This window comes from Lepidochelys olivacea (genome assembly GCF_965140295.1).
Source record: "Lepidochelys olivacea isolate rLepOli2 genome assembly, chromosome: 15".
NCBI classification, from domain to species: domain Eukaryota; kingdom Metazoa; phylum Chordata; order Testudines; family Cheloniidae; genus Lepidochelys; species Lepidochelys olivacea.
Genome location: NC_140425.1, coordinates 3,752,056 through 3,771,568, shown reverse-complemented (window position 1 = coordinate 3,771,568; position 19,513 = coordinate 3,752,056). Strand labels below are relative to the sequence as shown.

At 53.5% G+C, this 19,513-nt stretch overlaps 1 protein-coding gene across 3 annotated transcripts; it reads right to left on the bottom strand.

Moving 5' to 3' along the window:
• Positions 1–3,845: 3,845 nt before the first annotated feature.
• Positions 3,846–19,274, bottom strand: NIPSNAP1 (nipsnap homolog 1). 3 transcript variants are annotated; one of them, XM_084649257.1, is made up of 10 exons: positions 19,231–19,274; positions 15,115–15,242; positions 14,204–14,249; positions 12,978–13,072; positions 11,862–11,932; positions 11,386–11,526; positions 10,741–10,772; positions 7,415–7,509; positions 5,362–5,445; positions 3,846–4,901 (listed from the first exon to the last, which is right to left on the bottom strand). In XM_084649257.1, the coding sequence occupies exons 1-10, from the start codon at positions 19,248–19,250 to the stop codon at positions 4,837–4,839; spliced, it is 777 nt and encodes a 258-aa protein (XP_084505383.1). In that variant the 5' UTR covers positions 19,251–19,274; the 3' UTR covers positions 3,846–4,836. The 3 variants fall into 3 exon arrangements, with proteins under 3 accessions (XP_084505383.1, XP_084505381.1, XP_084505382.1); XM_084649255.1 differs by lacking the exon at positions 19,231–19,274 and adding an exon at positions 19,009–19,163; XM_084649256.1 differs by lacking the exon at positions 19,231–19,274 and adding an exon at positions 15,926–15,980.
• Between the last annotated feature and the right edge of the window lie 239 nt (positions 19,275–19,513).

Here is a 19,513-nt window from a genome sequence, read left to right as displayed (position 1 = left end):
AAAACAAAAAAACTTCAAATCCAGACTCCAGCGAGAAACTGCTGAATTGGAATTCATTTGCAAATTGGATACTATTAATTTAGGCTTAAATAGAGACTTGGAGTGGCTAAGTCATTATGCAAGGTAGCCTGTTTCCTCTTGTTTTTTCCTACCCCCCCCCCAGATGTTCTGGTTTAACTTGGATTTTAACTTGAAGAGTGGTCAGTTTGGATGAGCTATTACCAGCAGGAGAGTGAGTTTGTGTGTGTATGGGGGTGGGGGGGATGTGAGAACCTGGATTTATGCAGGAAATAGCCCAGCTTGATTGTCATGCACATTGTGTAAAGAGTTGTCACTTTGGATGGGCTATCACCAGCAGGAGAGTGAATTTATGTGGGGGGGTGGAGGGTGAGAAAACCTGGATTTGTGCTGGAAATCACTTTAGATAAGCTATTACCAGCAGGACAGTGGGGTGGGAATAGGTATTGTTTCATATTCTCTGTGTATATATAAAGCCTGCTGCAGTTTCCACGATATGCATCTGAGGAAGTGAGCTGTAGCTCACGAAAGCTTATGCTCTAATAAATTGGTTAGTCTCTAAGGTGCCACAAATCCTCCTTTTCTTTTTGCGAATACAGACTAACACGGCTGTTACTCTGAAACCTTCTCTACATAGTGCCATCCTCTGCTCAGCACCCAAAGGTCGTCAAGGCAGCATTAGCCATCTTATTAGGACAGGGGTACTTGGTGCTTTTTCCATCTTCTCTTGTCCCCTGTAACCTCATCGTTGATGGTACAACCCCCCCTTCATAGCCTCTGCCATCTAAAAACGTCTCCCTCTATCATTCTTCCTTCTCATGTCTACGGATCTTCTCTTCCCTGTTCCTCTCAATCCTTTGTTTAAATGGCCTTATGCTATAGAGTATCCATACAATGACTATACAACAGCGCTGTCTGTAACTGACACCAGGTACTCATCACCATCATACATGTTTCTGAGCATGCTTTGGGATAGTTTGTACCTTGAACAAGCCAGCAGGTGCTCATTCTGCTGAGAAAAAATGAAGTAGTTTCTTCACTCACGAAAACTTATGCTCTAATAAATTGGTTAGTCTCTAAGGTGCCACAAGTCCTCCTTTTCTTTTTGCAAATACAGACTAACACGGCTGCTACTCTGAAACCTGAAGTAGTTTCTGTTGACTCTCCGAGGCAAGTGTCTCATTACCCCACTTGGACATGAGAGAGGTGGGAGTGGCTCTCTTGGGGACGAAGGACCTAGGGTGTGGGCTGGGCAGTCCTGAGAGAAGAACCCTAGGAGCAGACAAGCCTAGGAAGAAAGTCTGAGCAGATATTATGGCTGTGATAAATGAAGGTGGGGGCGGGGTAGCTCCCTTTGATGGACAGCCAGCCAGTTAGCTGTAAAATCCCTCTTGGTAGCTGTTCTCTACTTGCTTTACCTGTAAAGGGTTAAGAAGTCCTGCAGGTTAAAAAAAAAAAGTGGGCAGCTGACCAAAAGAGCCAATGGGAAGGTATAACTTTTTAAAATTGGGAAAGAAACTTTTCCTTTGTCTGTTGTTCTCACACAGAGCAGCAATCCTATTAGCAGGAATACCATGTAAGGCTTGAACCAGGTATAAAAATTCATCTTCCATACCTAGAACAAATCATTGGACAGGGCATGTTTAAATAGACGCGATCAGGTTTATTTCTGTTATTTTTTAAGGCTTGTGGACTCCTCTGTGCTAACCCCAGATGCTTTTGTTTGCTTGTAACCTTTAAGCTGGACCCCCAAGAAAGCTAGTTGGGGTGCTTGATTTTTGGAATTGCTCTTTTAAAATCTAGCAAAAGTCTAGGTTTCAGATGTATTTTCTTCCTTTTTGTTTTTAATAAAATTTACCTTTTTTAATAATGGGATTGGATTTTGGGTGTCCTAAAAGGTTTGTGCATGTTGTTGATTAGTTGGTAGCAACAGCTAATTTCCTTTCTCAGCTCTCCCCCGGGAGGGCGGGGTGTGTGTGTGTGTGAGTGTGAAAGGGCTTGAGGGTGCCCCACAGAGAGGAATTCCCAAGAGCGCCTTCCTGGGTCCAAGGGGTTTTTTTTGTACTTGGGTGGTGGCAGCGTTTACCAAGCTAGGGTCAGAGAGGAGCTCTAACCTTGGGAGTTTAATACAAGCCCGAAGTGGCCAATATTAATTTTTAATATCCTTGCGGGCCCCCATCTTCTGGGCTCGGAGCGACAGGGGGGGGTTTAGCCTTGACAATGGCTTTACTAACAAAAATCAGCAACCCCCTGGAAGGGGGCAAGTTGGACTTTACAGCCTGCTTTACATACGATGGCTGTAGAGCAAGTCGGAAAAGGCGCCCACTCAAAGATCCCATCCCACATCAGGCTGCATTGTACTCCACACAAGGAGAGAGACCAGGGCTAGCATATGAAATATTTAGTTACATTTGCGATCAGACATACACAAGTTCCCGCAAGGAAAATGCTTCACACACAAAACAGATCTTTTTTGTTTTTTGCCACATAGCCATTAGTCATAAGTAAGATAAATAATGCACAGGAGGAATTGACCTCTGTCAGAAAGGCCCATGTAGAATGATGACCACCTCTCCACTCATTCAGGCTATCCTCTCTCTCTCTCTCTCTCCTCCACACTGGGGATAGGTACAAACACCCCTATGACTGAGGGCTGCACACACAAGGAAGAAAGTAAGTCTTCAAGAAAGAGACATGGCTCCTTTCTAAACGCTATGGGCCCAGTCCTCCAATCAGATTGCATTTAGCAGGGAGGCCCATTGAAGTCAAGGGCATTCTGCATTGGTGCATGGATTGGATTGCGAGATCGGGCCTTAAGGCGTAAGAAAAGTGATTAAAACGGGCACCTCACCTCCTGAATCTGCTCCTTGGGCCTGTGCATGTGCGGAGACAAAGGGCCCCTCCCTTCACACCCACTGCAGCTCAGCAGAAGTCGTAGCATGGAAAGGGCTCGGGCTCTTAGTCTTGGCTCTGAACAGCACTAGCCCCCAGGGCAGCAGAAATCCTGGCTACACGGCTACTGCTCCCGCTGCTGGAGTACTGCATGTACTATTTTTGCCAGAGCAGACAAGGTGCAGATCTGTTGGCACAGCCCAGCGTGTACTTTTCACGCCAGCTGAGCCAACGCCGCTCTGGAAGATGGCTTCTAGTGTTCGCTAAACTCCAGTTAGTCACAGGGATAACGGAACGGGGAGAAGGACTCTGCTTCATCTGCAGTTTCTGAACCAAGGACTTAATCCTGCCTGCTGTTACATGCCCTCTGCTCCCACCAAAGCCACCAGGATGCACCACCCTGTATATCGAACCTTCCCAGCACCCAGTACCATGGTGTCAGGCCAGGAGAGGGCAGCAGCTGCTAGTTAAGGAGGACTTGTGGCACCTTAGAGACTAACCAATTTATTTGAGCATAAGCTTTCGTGAGCTACAGCTCACTTCATCGGATGCATACTGTGGAAAGTGTAGAAGATCTTTTTATACACACAAAGCATGAAAAAATGGGTGTTTACCACTACAAAAGATTTTCTCTCCCCCCACCCCACTCTCCTGCTGGTACTAGCTTATCTAAAGTGATCACTCTCCTTACAATGTGTATGATAATCAAGGTGGGCCATTGCCAGCACAAAGGTTTTCTCCCCCCCCCCCGAAACCCACTCTCCTGTTGTGCTGGAAATGGCCCACCTTGATCTTGTAAGGAGAGTGGTCACTTTAGATAAGCTAGTACCAGCAGGAGAGTGGGGTGGGGGGAGAGAAAATCTTTTGTAGTGGTAAACACCCATTTTTTCATGCTTTGTGTGTATAAAAAGATCTTCTACACTTTCCACGGTATGCATCCGATGAAGTGAGCTGTAGCTCACGAAAGCTCATGCTCAAATAAATTGGTTAGTCTCTAAGGTGCCGCAAGTCCTCCTTTTCTTTTTGCGAATACAGACTAACACGGCTGTTACTCTGAAAGCTGCTAGATAAAAGCCTTTGGACTTGTAAGGTCAGTTAATTGGATCTGGGTGCCATTATGTGAAAGGGTGAATGGAAAGGACATGCTGGGCTCCACAGCCACATTCCAGCATACACCTCCCTCCAAAGGAGGGCCCTGGCTCAGCAGATGTGGGGCGGTTCACCCTGGTTCCATCAGCAGGCTGGAGGACTTCCTGTTCCCAAGGATAGCGCCCAGATTCGCTGGGAACAGGACACCACAGCCAGGAACTGGAATTCCAACCTGGGCGAGGAAGGAGGGGTGGAGTTCTCCCTACACCAGGCTAGCCATGTGCTGACAGTCATGGTAACAGACACAACCAGGCACGATGAAGGGTCCCTCCCAGTGGCGTGCTGGGAAGGAGACCAGCAGCAGTCCCTCCCCGAGTGGTGGGAGGAATGGCTTGCAGGGGAGTGGGGCTTAAAACTTTAGATGTCTGAACATTGCCTCGGGACCCAGAGAGCAGCGCGCATTGGTTTAGCTAGCTCAGTGTCTGTACTCTGCTCACCACAGGGGCACGGCTCAGCTATGCTGCGCTCTATAGTCATGTCTCCCCAGAACAGCGTTAGGGCAAAGGGGAGTTCCGTCTCCATGGCCCATTCATACAGAGCTGGGGACCCACAGATAGGAAACCATGCACAGCCTTGTGCTGGTTCAGCCAACTTCATCCATGTCCCACCGGTGCTCCCGACAGAGCCGAGCAGCCTGGGAATAGGGAAGCACCTGGGCTAAGAGCATGGCCTCGAACTGAGAGAGACAGAAAGAGGGACAGATTCCTTTGTGGGAACTGCAGAGACACCCCAGTGAGTCTCACTCCTGTCTGTTCGCCGAGTCCTGTGCTGGCGGGGTCACTGGAGGGGGGAGATCTTCAGTGGGATCATGATCCGAGACTCCATGTTCCGAACCAGGGGGACTGCAAATCAAAAGGAACAATCACCACTGAGCATGGGAGCCCTGGGCAGAGGGGGCTGTACACACCGCTCCAACTTTGGCCCCTGAGGAGCTCACAGCTACTCCACTCTACCAGCAGGAGGCATTGCAACACACTGATTCCAGGAGAGTTCTCGTTTACACTGGTTCCAGCCCCTCCCAGGAGGCGGAACTGAAAAGGAGTGTACAGGTGGAGTGCTGGCTGGAGAGGAGATAGGGTGTGCCACAACAGAACAGACAGTCCAGCTGCTCCAGTGTCCTCTTTCCGGCTGTGAGCAGCCAATACGATTTCATAGGAAAGCGTATAATCCCCACAATACATGTCACTGGGCAACACTATATCAGCGGGGGCTTTTCTTCCTGACCACAGCTGACAACTGGCTTCGGCCCTGGAACATGAGGATTAGAGCTCACAGCAGCAGCCCCTCCGGAGAAGCACTCACCTGTGTAGTACACATTCTCATCCCAGCCTCGCTTCCTCCAGGCAGCGTTCCTTGTCTCCTCTCGGGACTGTAGGTCCTTGTAGGCTGAAAGAAGAAAACGCCAGGTGTGCACCCCCACATTTGCTGAGTTCTCCAGTGTTCGCTGCCACCAGCAGCTTAGCAAGAATTCCAGGCAAAAGGGAGCATTGCTGTGCGGGGCGGGACAGCCTAAGTCTTGGTGTGTCTCCATGGTGTGCTTTAATGCGGGGGGGGTTGTGGGGGGGTGGAGTTCTTTGATAGGAGGATTGTGTACATGAATGCAGTGGAAGGGTCACTCTCCAGGAGCAATTCAATCCTACCAAGGATGCCAATGTTAATGGTGGGTTTTGTGATGAGGATAACTGTCCACTTCGAATTGGGCTGAGACCCACCAAACTCATTGCACATGGGTGATCTTCCACTGGAGAAGCGATGCAGCAGTGGCAAGGCTGGCCACATACACTTTGTTAGCTGCTCAGAAGTGGTTCGTCGCCATCTCAGCTGATTGCTTTTTGCAGGAGCTAGGGATTCTCCCCAGTGTCTTTCCATCAGATTTCAGTGCGAGTAACACCACTCTACCTCCCTGCACTTTCAACTAGATAAAGAGTTATTTTCAGTCCTTGTCCTAAAGTATTGTGTATGCTGCTGAGCGTTGTTAAACCAAGCTACCGTGTTCCACCCCAGAGTTGGCTGCATTTTGTTGGCCCTCCCTTTGGAAGCAGTTTGCAAAACACACAGGGATCCTTCCAGATGAAAGGTACAAAGGAAATGTACAATGTTCCTATTTTAAAAATCACATGTGTCTGCCCTAGTCAATTGGGCTGTGGTTGCCAAGCAGCACGGGTAACTAGACCTAGTAGGAAAATTTTGGATTAAACATTTTTTCCTTGGAATTTATGTTTTGCGGGACTGTGTTGATTTTGGTGGAATTCCACCAGAAACCAGCAAGAACCTGATGGAACCCTGCCTGCCATTGCAAACCTGGCTGTTTTCCTGCCAGCCTGGAGGACTGATAGAGAGCCCAGAGCCTAGGGATAGGTAGGTCTACACTGCAATTAACCACCCCTGAGTGGCCTGTGTCCGCTGACCTGGGCTACGCGGCTGTAAAATGGCGGTGTCGACTTTCAGGCTCAAGAAGGAGCCCGGGACAAGGATCTCAGAGCCTGGGCTCTAGTCCAAGCCTGAATGTCTACACTGCAGTGTTTGCAGCCCCGCAAGTCAGCTGACACAAGCCAGCCGGAGAGGTGTGTGTGTTAATTGCAACATAGACATACCCAGAGAGTTCAGACTCCCAGTTCCTCACTAACCAGGGTTGGCAGGGCTGTCAGGTCCCTGGCTCCCCATCAGCCCACCAGAGCTGCCCCAGAGCGGTGTGGAGATCGGGAATACAACTGTGTGGAGAATGTGTCTTTTTGTTCTGCGTTTGTACAGTGCCTAGCGCAATGGATTCCTGCTCCATGACCAGTGCTCCTACATGCTATGGCAATGCAGTATCAGAACTGAGCAATAACTGGGAGGTGTTTCGAACTGGAATCAAACCAAATTTTGAAATCTCAGACCCCGCCCTGAAATGGAATCCCTGCTCAGCTCTCATTGCTATGTACAAGTCAGGAGATACAAAATGTAATTGATGGGGCAGGAGCTTCTTTAAAGGCACTTGGTGATAATAAACCATCTTACAACGCTTTCAGCACTGCGATAAGGACCAGCCTCTAAAAGCAGCCAAGAGGGTAAAAACAGAGGCATGAAGGTAAAGGGGAGATGGTGTGTATGTGTTAGGAGGGCATCAGGGGAGGGAATAAGGGAACAAATTTAGGGCCAGCAAATCAAACTAAATCTCCCTTTTGGAACGGCCAGGGTCTGAAGTTGATTAAGTGGCGAGGGAGGGCCCATGGGAGTTTTATGCTCTAGGATGCATCCTCACAAAGGTGGGACCCTTGTGCTGCAGTGCTGGTAGAGCAAAGTTACCCACCAGCTGAAGTTCAGGCCAGATAATGGCTAATAAATACTCAAAAGGAAAAGGAAAGCCACCTACCCCAGAGGTGATGAACCACGTAGAGTTCTCCAATCTGGGAGAAGAACCCGCCCACCGCTTCCTGGTTTTTCTGACGGTATTTAATGGCCCGAGCCCTAGCAAAGACATAGGAGGAGAGAAGCAATCAGGTGGCATTGCTCTGGGACGCAACCAGCATTGCAAGAGGTGTTTTAAAATTTCCGTCAAATCCTAATTATCCAACCTCCTGCTATGCAAGTCTCCTTTAATGACCCCAGACTACTGGCTAGCTAAATGTATCTGTCACCCATGTGCAACAAGAAGTGGTCACGTGCACATTGCCAAGGTCAGCAGCAGGGCTTGAACTAGGAGACTTCAGCACAAGATGCACAGGCCTCGACCCTCAGAGCTACAGGAGAAACATCACCACCAGGGAAGAAGTAGCAGGCTGTTCTTGTCACCATAGCTGGGCACTAAAGGGCACCGTTCTCACACACATAGCATGTTATACGTACAGTCAGAACAGGTCAGGATTCTACCTGGCTCCTCCAGCTAAGAGGAAGAAATTAACAGCAAGAGAGAGAGAAAACAGAGCAAAGAAAGCAGAATGAAAATCCAACTGAGATTCGATGGTTAGCCACTTAAAGGTGGAAGGACGGTCTAATGGCTCAGGGACTTGCCTGGCCTAGGTCTCAGCAGACCTGAGTTCAATTCCTGGCTCCATCGTAGACTTAGGGCAAGTCACACCATCTAGCCTGCACCTCAGATCCTGTCTGATGGGGCTAACACGTCCATACCTTGCAAGAGGGGTGGGGGTGGAGGGGATGAAATCTGTTACCGATTGGACAGTGCTCAGATGCTACAGGGATGACAAGGACAATCTAAGCACCTAGCTAGAGTCTTACACATGCCATAACTTTGATTCAATAGCAGCCCCCACCTTGATATTAGTCAAAGAGATGCGTGTATCTTATTTTGGATACATGTAACTAAGACCTGGCCAATGCTGGCATGAAAAGATCAGACTGCTTTTGCCCAATGCAGACCCCCTTTATACACTACTACTGTCCATTTCTGCATCCAACAATAGTTCAGACCGTACAATACAGATACTCACCTCCCACTATAGGCCCAATCCTGCAGCCTTCCCTTGTGTCAGCTACCCACACTGGGACTGTCACCACAGGGGCAGGGTGCCTGCTAAGTTCTTTGTATCTACATTACAGTGGCTGCTAGAATTTCCAGCTGAGATCCAGACCTCCGTTGGGCTAGGCACTGTATGAACACACAGTAAGAAACACTTCCTGCCCCAGAAAGGGTCTTTTCCGAATACCCATCCGAGGTAGGGAGGAAGCATTGTCTCCACATTACAGATGGGGAAACTGAGGCCCACAGATGTTACATGTCTGGCCCACGGTTGTGCTGAGAGTCTGTGACAGAGGCAGGAAATGGACCCAGCTCTCTCGAGTCCCAGTACTTTAACCATTAGGCAATCTGGAAGTCAGTGGAGTCACTCAGGAGTCTAGCGGGACCGGGCTTTCGATTATACTGATCTTCAGTACAGTGGTCTGTGTTATTTGCCACAGAACAGTGAGCGGATGGTACCCGTGGAAGGCCACTGCCTCAGCTGGAGCAGCAGCCAGCATCAAGCAAAGAGGTGAAAGGAAAGCTTGGTGCAGGGGAAAGAAAGAAGAATGCACTGGGCGTTTATTGAGGGAATTTCCTTCAGTGACCTCAGCGCACATATACAAAGTGGGTAAGGCTCCCAGCGGGGGAAACTGAAGCTGGAGAGATGAATTGTCTTGTCCAAGATCACTCAGCAGCTTATCGTGTGACCTTGAGCGAGTCACTAATGTGGCTCTGATCACATGCCAGACTGGTGACTTCTTGGGGAAGGGACGCTTTAGTACCCACATGTACAGTGCCGAGAACAATGGGGTCCTGCTCCCTGTTTGGAGCTGCCTTTGGGTTTTACCACATTACAAATAACAAACAACATACAGCATCATCAGGACTAGAACTTGGGTCTTCTGACTCTGACCCTAGTGCTCTAACTTCCAGCATCCCACTGCTTACATTCTCAACACAAGTGTTTAACGTTGTCTCTTTCAGCCTAGGGTGATACAAGGTGCTCACTGCTCTGCTTTGGGCCTCGCTTATGGGGCTCATGGCATTCAAGAGGCAGTTCCAGGGAGGTTAGATTTCAGTTAAAGCTGGATGGACTGGCACTACATAAGAACGGCCAGACTGGGCCAGACCAAAGGTTCATCTAGCCCAGTATCCTGTCTTCCAACACTGGCCAATGCCACATGCCCCAGAGGGAATGAACAGAGCAGGTCACCATCAAGTGACCCATCCCCTGTTGCTTATTCCCAGCTTCTGGCAAACAGAGGCTAGGGACACCATCCCTGCCCATCCTGGACCTATCCTCCATGAATTTATCTAGTTCTTTTTTGAACCCTGTTATAGTCTTGGCCTTTACAACATCCTCAGGCAAAGAGTTCCAGAAGTTGACTGTGCATTGTGTGAAAAAATACTTCCCTGTGTTTGTTTTAAACCTGCTGCCTATTCATTTCATTTGGTGACCCCTAATTCTTGTGTTATGAGAAGGAGTAAATATGACTTCCTTATTTATTTTCTCTACACCAGCCATGATTTTATAGACCTCAATCATATCCCTCCTTAGTTGTCTCTTTTCCAGGCTGAAAAGTCCCAGCCTTATTAATCTCTCCTCATACGGAAGCCGTTCCATACCCCTTATCATTTTTGTTGCCCTTTTCTGTACCTTTTCCAATTCCAATATATCTTTTTTGAGTTGGGGTGACCAGACCTGCACATGGTATTCAAGGTGTGGGCATACCATGGATTTACATAGGGGCAATATGCTATTTTCTGTCTTATTATCGATCCCTTAATGATGCCCAACATTCTGTTGGCTTTTTTGACTGCCGCTGCACATTGTGTGGATGATTTCAGAGAACTCCCCACAATGACTCCAAGATCTCTTTCCTGCGTGATAACAGCTAATTTAGACCCCATCATTGTATATGTATAGTTGGGATTATGTTTTCCAATGTGCATTACTTTGCATTTATCAACATTGAATTTCATCTGCCATTTTGTTGCCCAGTCACCCAGTTTTGTGAGATCCTTTTGTAGCTCTTCGCAGTCTGCCTGGGACTTAGCTACGTTGAGTAGTTTTGTATCATCTGCAAATTTTGCCACCTCACTATTTACCCCTTTTTCCAGATCATTTATGGGTCCCTGTCCAGCCAGAGACCCCTGCAGATCTGGGCTTTGTTCCCACTCTGCACAGCACTGGGATTGCTCTTCAGGAATACAAAGAGGCTTGAAGATTCGATGCTTACCAGTTATTCCCCCACTCGATCATGGTCCCTGGCTGGAAACAAAGAGAAGGAATTAAAACCATGTCACGATTGCTTTTATCCTCTGTAAACTGGGGATCAAGGTCTTTCTCAAGCTCTGCTTGCCCACCTGGGCCAGAAAGGAATCCCACACCCTCACCCACCCTGTACAGCAGGGCAGAGCTGACGAGCTGCAGTAACAGAGGTGCTCATTCCCCCAGAACATCAGGCATAGGCCACTGCCAGACCAGGAGAGCAGATCAAATGGTCTGCGCCAGGTGGGCCCACCTAGATGCTCACCCAGTGCTCTAGACTATTGCTGTTGCATATGTGGGGGTGCTGGAGACTCAATAAAGAAGGAGCTTTGAGTGAAAACGCTCCTGTTTGTACCAGTCATTTGTCAGATGGAAGAGCTGTGTCCCCCACTGATTTAGTTCCTGACACTGTCTGGAAGACAAAGATGAGTCACCAGGGTTTGGGGTTCAGCTACCCCTGGGTAACAAGGCCTGCTCCGGGTACCTGCCTGTGTACAGGTCTAAAGGCAGTGCTGCTTCATTGCTCTATTGTCCTCAGCCCAGCTGCAGGGTTAGCAGCCCCAAGCAGCCCTGGGCACTGCTCCCACACGTGGCTCAGGAAGGAGTGATTCACCTTTAGCTTGTACGTTCTCAGCTCGTAGATGTTGGGCCCGACCCGGGGCAAAGGCTCATTCCAGAAACTGAATTCCAGGAGTAACTGGTTCCTGCGAGACAGCAGCATTTTACTCCTCTCCTTGCGGAACTCCAGGTACTCCTGCAAAGAACAACAGCTGAGGGAAGCCGCTGCCCCCAGGGGCTGGGAGCATGAATCCCAGCAATGGCGCACTAGGGTTCCACTGTGCCCAGGGGCTCGGAGTGCAAATCCGGGCCTTAGTGCATCATGGGTGGGAAGGAGCATTGCCTGGAGCACCTGCAGGGGGAAGAAGGGGAGGCAGGGGGCTGCCAGCTGGGGAAGTGACATGGTGCCCATGGCAGGGAGATTGCAGTCCCTGGGCAGGGAGCGAGTGCATAAGCAGCACCGTGGGGGGTCACATGGCAGAGCTGAGGCGGAATTACGGTTAGGATGAGTTGCGGTGAAGCGTGCAGTACCTTGTTCTGTTTCAATTTGTTCATACAGTCCATGAGTGCCGGGTACCCGCCGGAGAAACGCCACAAGTGCACTGCAACGAGAGAGTCAGGCCTGGCTGGGAGTCCTTGTGAGGTGAACACGAGTGGTCAGCGGCTTTCCAGGGACCCAGGCACTCCACCCAAGCTGCCTCATGCGCCAGGGCTAATCCCACCTGACTTGCAAATTCCACCCTGTCTCTCAGCCAAGGTCAGAGCTGCTAGGCGACCTGCCCAGCAGGATCGGAGGAAGTCAGAACATACACACTACGACCCACGGCCATCTCTCCAAAGCTAGGCCTCCTTTCTGGGCTAGTCTGGAGCAATGCTGCAGCCCTGACCTTCACCACCAATTTCACCCTCCTTGGCATACCGCACGCTGGGCAAGGAGGATTTTCTGCATGACTTTACTTTGTTGCTTCTGATTTCATCTGTGCTATCAACCCTAAGCACAGGAGAGGCTGATGGGAGCTGTGGAGAAGGGGTGCTGGGTTAGCTTCTCCTTCTTTACAGCCAGAGACCTAGGTTCAAGACCCAAGTGACAATGAGTCAGCTGGACCAAAAGCCGAGTTTGCCCACATCAGAAAACCACCCATATGATTTGACATGCTGACAGCGTCTGCTCAAGATAAAGCCTGGCAGTAAAAGAGCAGGGGGGATTCTGATCAGCAGAGCTAGGGCAAAGAGAACTGAGACTGGAGGGGCAGGGAGTGGTGCAGGTCAGGACTGAGGTGCGTTGGAAGAGCTGTGTGCAAAACAGACCTGGAATAACAGGGGGAGCTATGCGTGGGGCTGGGGTGCATTGGCAGAGCCATATGCAAAGTCCTTGTAACATACGTGGCTCGCGGCAACACGTTTATTCCGGGAATATCAAACTCCCATGCTGTGAAGAAGAGATTAATTTCTAAAACCTGAGAGGGGATTTTCAACGTATTTAGCTACACACAGTTCAGGTCTCCATCGCACGCCCCAAGTCAAGGTGCCCAGCTCTTGGTAGGACAGGGAACGTGCCTCCCGAGCTGGCTGCACCTTGGGGCACCAAAACCGTGGGCAATGCCCCCTCCTGAGCCCACAAGTCCTGTCCGGCGGCTGCCTGCTCACCTGCCTGGTCCTGTTCTCCGTACCACGTGTTCCAGTTCCCAACCAGGTCACACGGGTAATCGGTGTCCGAGTGCAGATTGGGCAGCACCTCCTCCCTGCAGAGGATGCAGAAGGGTCAGAGGGGCAATGCCCATGGGTGGCTCGGACTGCCCTGCAGAAGAACTGCATTTAAGGTCCTTCCTCCCACTGCCCAGGCTACGAGGGACTGGGCAGATGGGGAAGCAAGAGGCAGAGACCTGAAGCTGGCAGAGGGAGGGGTGGTATTTCTCCTCACCTGTCCAGCTAATGGGGGGTTGCACCAGCTGCCACTCCAAGGCAGACTTCAGAGTGTGCTGGGGCCTGGGGTCAGGGTGAGAGAACACAGGGCTCTGGAAGTGACCAAACACTCCCCCCTTACGGAGGTAACGGGCCAGTCTCCACCCATGGCCCCCCTACTCGCCCCTCCAACCCAGCCGGGAATGTCTTAGGCATGAACTGGAGCAAAGCGCTGGTTGCTAGGGATGAGCCGCACCACGTGCAACACAGTGAGTCAACTCAAGCTGACACACTCCTGCTTCCTTTGGCAACCCTGAAGCCAAGGCCCTGGAGACAGCGAGAGGGACAAGGGATCCACTGGCCCCATAGAACATACGAACGGCCAGACTGGGTCAGACCAAAGGTCCATCCAGGCCAGTATCCTGTCCACCGACAGTGGCCAATGCCAGGTGCCCCAGAGGGAATGAACAGGACAGGGAATCATCAAGTGATCCGTCCCCTGTCGCCCATTCCCAGCTTCTGGCAAACAGAGGCTAGGGACAATTCAGAGTCCGTGAACTTGGGGTTCACGTGACAGGGAAGGAAGATGGGATAGAAAGAGGAGCAGGAGCAGGGACTGGGGAATGAACATGGAGCTGCAGAAGGAAGCTGAGAGGCAGAGCTGGGGCTCTCACATCCGCCTGCTGAGGGTCTCAAAGCACTTTGGAAACACACAGGAATGAGACCCCACAGCCGAGCGAGGGGTGAGTCAGAATCCCCTCCCCTATTTTACAGACAGGGAAACTGAGGCACAAAAGGGGAAGTGATTTGCCTAAGGTCACACAGAACCCAGGAGTCCTGACTCCCAGTCCTGTGCCTTATCCACAAGGCCCTTCCCCTCCCTACCCAGGGGCCCGTACAAGGAACAGCTCCATCAGTCAACCCCGCTAGAACCTATTGCACAGGTGTGTGTGTGGGGAAGATACACTCACGTCAGGCTGTTGTAAGCGTCCAGGCATTCGGGCTTCACATTGTGAACTGCAGCAGGGAAACAGACAGAAAAGTCACGTCAGCAGGGCAGAAATTCAGCCCCAAGCCCCAAGGAACACAAGGGCAGGGCTAAGAGCAGCCAGCCATCTTTCTGGGCTGGGCAAAGCGATATGCGGGTGTCTGGCCTCCATGCAGCTCTCACCCTCCGAGCAGTACACTGCTTTCATATGCCCACCGCCCCCATGATTCTCTGCATAACCCTGGTTCTAACGCACAGCGGGGTCAGGCCCTGGAGACCAGGAACCAGCCTCTGACTTGGCACGACTGCCAGTCTCAGCTTCAAGACGACCAGGAAGTGAACAGCAGGGGGTGCTGCAGGGCAGGACTAAGGTGCATTGGGGGAGATGGGCAGGACTGGACAGCAGGGGCATGCAGGGCAGTGTGATGCACGAGCAGAACCTGTGTGTGCGTACAGACGCCGTATCCCCGAGAAGGTTTATTTACCTCCTGGGCCAGCTGGGTGATTTGCCAGCCAGATCCCCTCCCACATCGCCCCCAGCTAAGAGGGCAGAGGAGCCCTCCACACCCCCCGCTAACACCCCCCCCCCACGGGGCCAGCGTTAAACACACACAAGGCAAATATCTGCTTGGGGCCCTGCTATGCTGCAGCTCACTGCATGGCCCATCTCTCCTGCAACCGGGGGCAGGGGGAGGCGTGGCAATGGAGGCACTCCCCCAACGGGATTGGCCTGTGGGGGTCTCAAGGCCCACCGCCAGCAGACAGGAGCCCCACAAATGACAAGGCTATCCCTGAACACAGGCCACCCCCCCGACACTGGTGTGCAGATTGCAGTGGCCTGGAAAGGAACTCAGGAGAGGAGCCAAGGGAGGGATAAGGAGAGGGGCAGCTCACACTGGATCTTGTACAGGTTGCTGGTTTCTTTCTTCGACAAGAGTGTGGAATGAGCGTCTGTTCGGGGATCCACTTTGTGGACAAAGAGTGAGCGGAACCAGCTGCCCTCGTTGTCCCTGGAGTATCCCCTGGAAGAAGGCGCAGAGGTCAGCAATGGCCGAGATGGGCCGAGGTGTAGAAGGGAGTGAATACAGGGCTGCAGTCAGGCCCTCTCTCTCTGGCACCCACAGGCTGTCAACAGCAATAAAAGGCATCTGCCATGCACTGCTGGGTTCCCTCGCGGTCTAAAGTCACTGCCCCGATAGATGCCCTGGAGGACCGACCTACACCCTGCCAGAAGCATTGTCCCAGTAGCCAGGAGCAGGTAACTGAACAAGGCCAGATGAGGAAGAAAACCCATAACACAGCCATCTAACTGAACTAGTCTTGTTACCTGTGTAAGGAACCAGCCCTCTGAGAACACCGAAATCCTCAGGGGATCAGAGCGCAGGGCACTGGCAGCGAGCAACACGTATCCCTCCTCCAAACTGCCCTCCCCCCGGCATTCAGGAATTCAAATCCCCCACCCGCACTGGATCAGGCTGGCTCGCGCAGCACCTCCAGAGCACGCTGGCCTATTTGTTGACGCAGGGTTTTGCCACAGGCGGGTAGGGTCCAAGGCTCTTTTCGCGGGGAATGTGCCGAATCCGCTACCTGACACTGAGGCTGTTTGCTGCTTTAATTGGGTCCACTTGCTTAGATAGGAGGACAAGCGCATTTTCTCAACCAAAAATAGACAGACATCGATTGCCACAGGCTCAAAAATACTTACACGTAAAACACAGGAAGTAACATTTCTTCAAGGAACCCTTGGTAATTAACAATTGAGGTCCTAATAGCAAAGAACTAGGATTAAAAAATAACCACAGGGTTTCAAAACTCCACTCCCCAGTGCCAACAGGAAGGGCGGCATCCCAGCCGAGGAGAATGCGAAGCACTAGCGTACGTGGGCTTGGCTGCTGCAGCTCCCTTTCGGAGTCTGGCAGCAGAGGCCCTGCAGGCAAGGTCTGCGCGCCTGTCTAATCTGTGGCTCTTCAGGGAAACGAGCACTGCTTCCATGTGGTACAGCATAGAGAGCCCTGTGCCAGAGACACTTATCAGGCTGCCTCCTGTTCAAGCCCCTCCGACACAGGGTGCGCCACCTTTGGTCCAAGACCTGGTCTAACAAGCAACTGCACGGTGGCCTTTCCGAACTCTTCACCTGCACAGGCAAAGTAAGAGGCTGTCTCCAGGGCTGAACTCACAAGGGGGTGAAAGGTGCACGCAAGTGGGATATGGGTACTCCTCTCAAAGTCTGCCCCTAATCCCAGCAATTCATCATTGGTGAAACAAATCAACAGTGTGGGAGTGAGAGCGACATTTATAGTGCTATTGGGCTTCAGTGCTAATGACTCAGGAAGCACCTCTCTCTCTGAGCTATCGTTGCAGGCTGGCTGCAGACTCAGGAAGACAGTGCTGCATCAGGACACCTTTGGAAAGTTATCTTCACAACCATAAGGGCCGGAACTCTCCTGGAGGTGCCAGAGCAGTGGTGCCATGGTGCACTGATGCAGACACAGATCCCTCTCCCCCCGTCTGTCCCTCCCATGAAAATCGGCAGAGATGCACAATTTGTGCCTGGCGAGACCTTTGCCCCAATGCTACAATCTCTAGTAATGCATTAACATCAGAGATAAAGATAAATAACCCTTCTCATGGCTTCAAACAAACCTCCCAGATGCTTCCTGAACATTTCAAACCTCCACCTGGCCCCCTCCTCCATCCTTCCACCCTCCGAGTCCTAATAATCCAGAGCAGCCGGGAGTGACCCCGCACCGAGGGGCTGAGCTGCCCATCAATCCCTTGCCACATCATTGTTGCAAAGGGCTTTGAAATCTATCTGGATGGGCAGGATCATTTACCATTAATCTGGGGGCTCTATTCTGCTGCAGATCTGTTATGCCCAGCTTAGGGGCTGCAGGCCTTTCTCCTCTTACTCCTTTGATTTCAGTGCAATTACTCCAGACTTGGAGGGCAGAATCAGGCCCCTTGGTTTAAGTGTAAATGACCCCTGTGTTTCCAAGTCGGCTCCTAGAGGAGCCCCCATCTGTCCCGCTCCCCTCAATTGTATCAAACTCATGGAAATTGATTCATTCTCTTTCCTAAGACTACAGTACCCTGGGACAAGAGCACATGGCGTGGCATGCCCTACCCTCTGGGCCCAACCCTGGGCATTGGAGAAGGGGCCACTTGCAGCTAATTGTTGGCCTTTCAAGCATGCAGAGCTCAGTCTGAGCTTGGGGCTGCCCTTCCCCAGCCATTCAAACAGCTTCCTCCGATCCTCCAATTTAGTGTGGGGATTTTGCAAACTCAGATACTAAAGTGCCTTAGGTAACCAGAGGACAATGCTCCCAAGCCACTCCCAAGCCAAGAGCAAAAGGTCACAGTGATGAAGGGGAGAGACAATGGGGGTGCAGAGGTCCAGGGTAGGAGTGGGGAATGGGGAGGGAAGATGATGACACAGAGGCCAGGGGAGAGGTGACAAAGGGCCCACAGTGGCGCTAATGAAGGGACAGGTGCGGGGATGATGGGGAGGGCCCGGTGTCCCAGGTGTGGAGAAGCCCTTGGGAGAAGTGATGGATGGAAAGGGACACAGATGGGGGACATTGGAAGGGGTGGCACAGGGGCCCGAAGCAATGGGGGTATGAGGGGCAGGGATGGAAAGGACGGACACATTGGGGGGCAGGGGCCTGGGGTAATGGCAGTATGGGGGCACAGGGGATGGATAGGTTGGGGGGCAGGGGCTGGAGGCGATGGGGGCACCAGGGATGGACACATCGGAGCACAGGGGCCGGAGGCGATGGGGGCGCCAGGGACGGACACGTCGGGGCACAGGGGCCCCACACCCCATTACCCCACACCCCACCCCCAATGTGTCCATCCCCAGTGCCCCCAGCGCAAGAGGTCTGGAGGACGGGGCGCAGGGGCCGGAGGCGATGGGGACGCTGGGGATGGACACATTGGGGGCGGGGCCTGGGGTAATGTGGTCTGAGGCAGAGGGGACGGACACGTTGAGGCAAGGGGGCCAGAGGTGATGGGGGCGCCAGTGACGGGCACATCGGGGAGCGGGGGGATGGGCACGTTGGGGCGTGGGGGCTGGAGGCGATGGGGATCCGGACACGTCGGGGCCGGAGGCGATGGGGGCCGGAGGCGATGGGGGTGCGGGGGATGGGCACATCGGGGCGCAGGGGCTAGAGGAGATGGGGGCCCAGGGGGCCGGAGGCGATGGGGGTGCTGGGGACGGACACGTCTGGGCGCGGGGGCTGGAGGTGATGGGGGCGTGGGGGCCGGAGGCGATGGGAGCCAAGGGGGCCGGAGGCGATGGGGGTGCTGGGACGGACATGTCGGGGCGCGGGGGCTGGCGGCGTGGGGGCCGGAGGCGATGGGGGTGCCAGGGACGGGCACGTCGGGACCGGAGGTGCCGGGGGTGCCGGGGACGGACACGTCGGGGCGCGGGGGCCGGAGGCGATGGGGGCGCCGGGGACGGACATGTCGGGGCACGGGGGACGGAGGCGATGGGGGATGGGGGCGTGGGGGCCGGAGGCAATGGGGGTGCCAGGGACGGACACGTCGGGGCGCGGGGGCCGGAGGCGATGGGGGCGTGGGGGCCGGAGGCAATGGGGGTGCCAGGGACGGGCATGTCAGGGCGCCAGGGCCGGAGACGATGGGGGCCGGAGGCGATGGGGGCGCGGGGGCCGGAGGCGATGGGGGCGCCGGGGGCCGGAGGCGATGGGGGCGCCGGGGGCCGGAGGCGATGGGGGCGCCGGGGGCCGGAGGCGATGGGGGCGAGGCCGGAGCCGGGGGCACGGGGCTCACCGGGCTCGGCTCAGGGCCAGGCAGGGTCCCCGCAGCAGCCGCCGCAGCGCCGGGCTCCCGCCCGCCCGCGTCGCCATCTTCGCGCTGCGGAGGCTCAGCCGCAGCCCGGCGGTGCGCGGCGCGGGGCGGGGCCGGGGCAGGAGGAGCCCGCAGCGCCCGAGCCCCTCAAATACCCTCCCCGCGCCCCATTGCCTTTCGTGGCGCAGCCCCGCCCCGGCTTACCCGCCCCCCAGGGTTGCCATTCACAGCACAGACCCAAACATCCCAGCCCCGCCCCTTCCCCAGGCCCCGCCCCCTCACGCCCCTTCCCCAGGCCCCGCCCCTTCCCCAGGCCCCGCCCCCTCACGCCCCTTCCCCAGGCCCCGCCCCCTGGTCACGACGTTCCGCCTCCCTCGGTGGTTCACTCACTTTCACTGGGCCGGGGCTGGGGCCGGGGTTGGGGCGCAGGGTTACCTGGCACAGCTCCCGGTCAGCGGTGCAGCGGGTCCAAGGCAGGCTCCCTGCC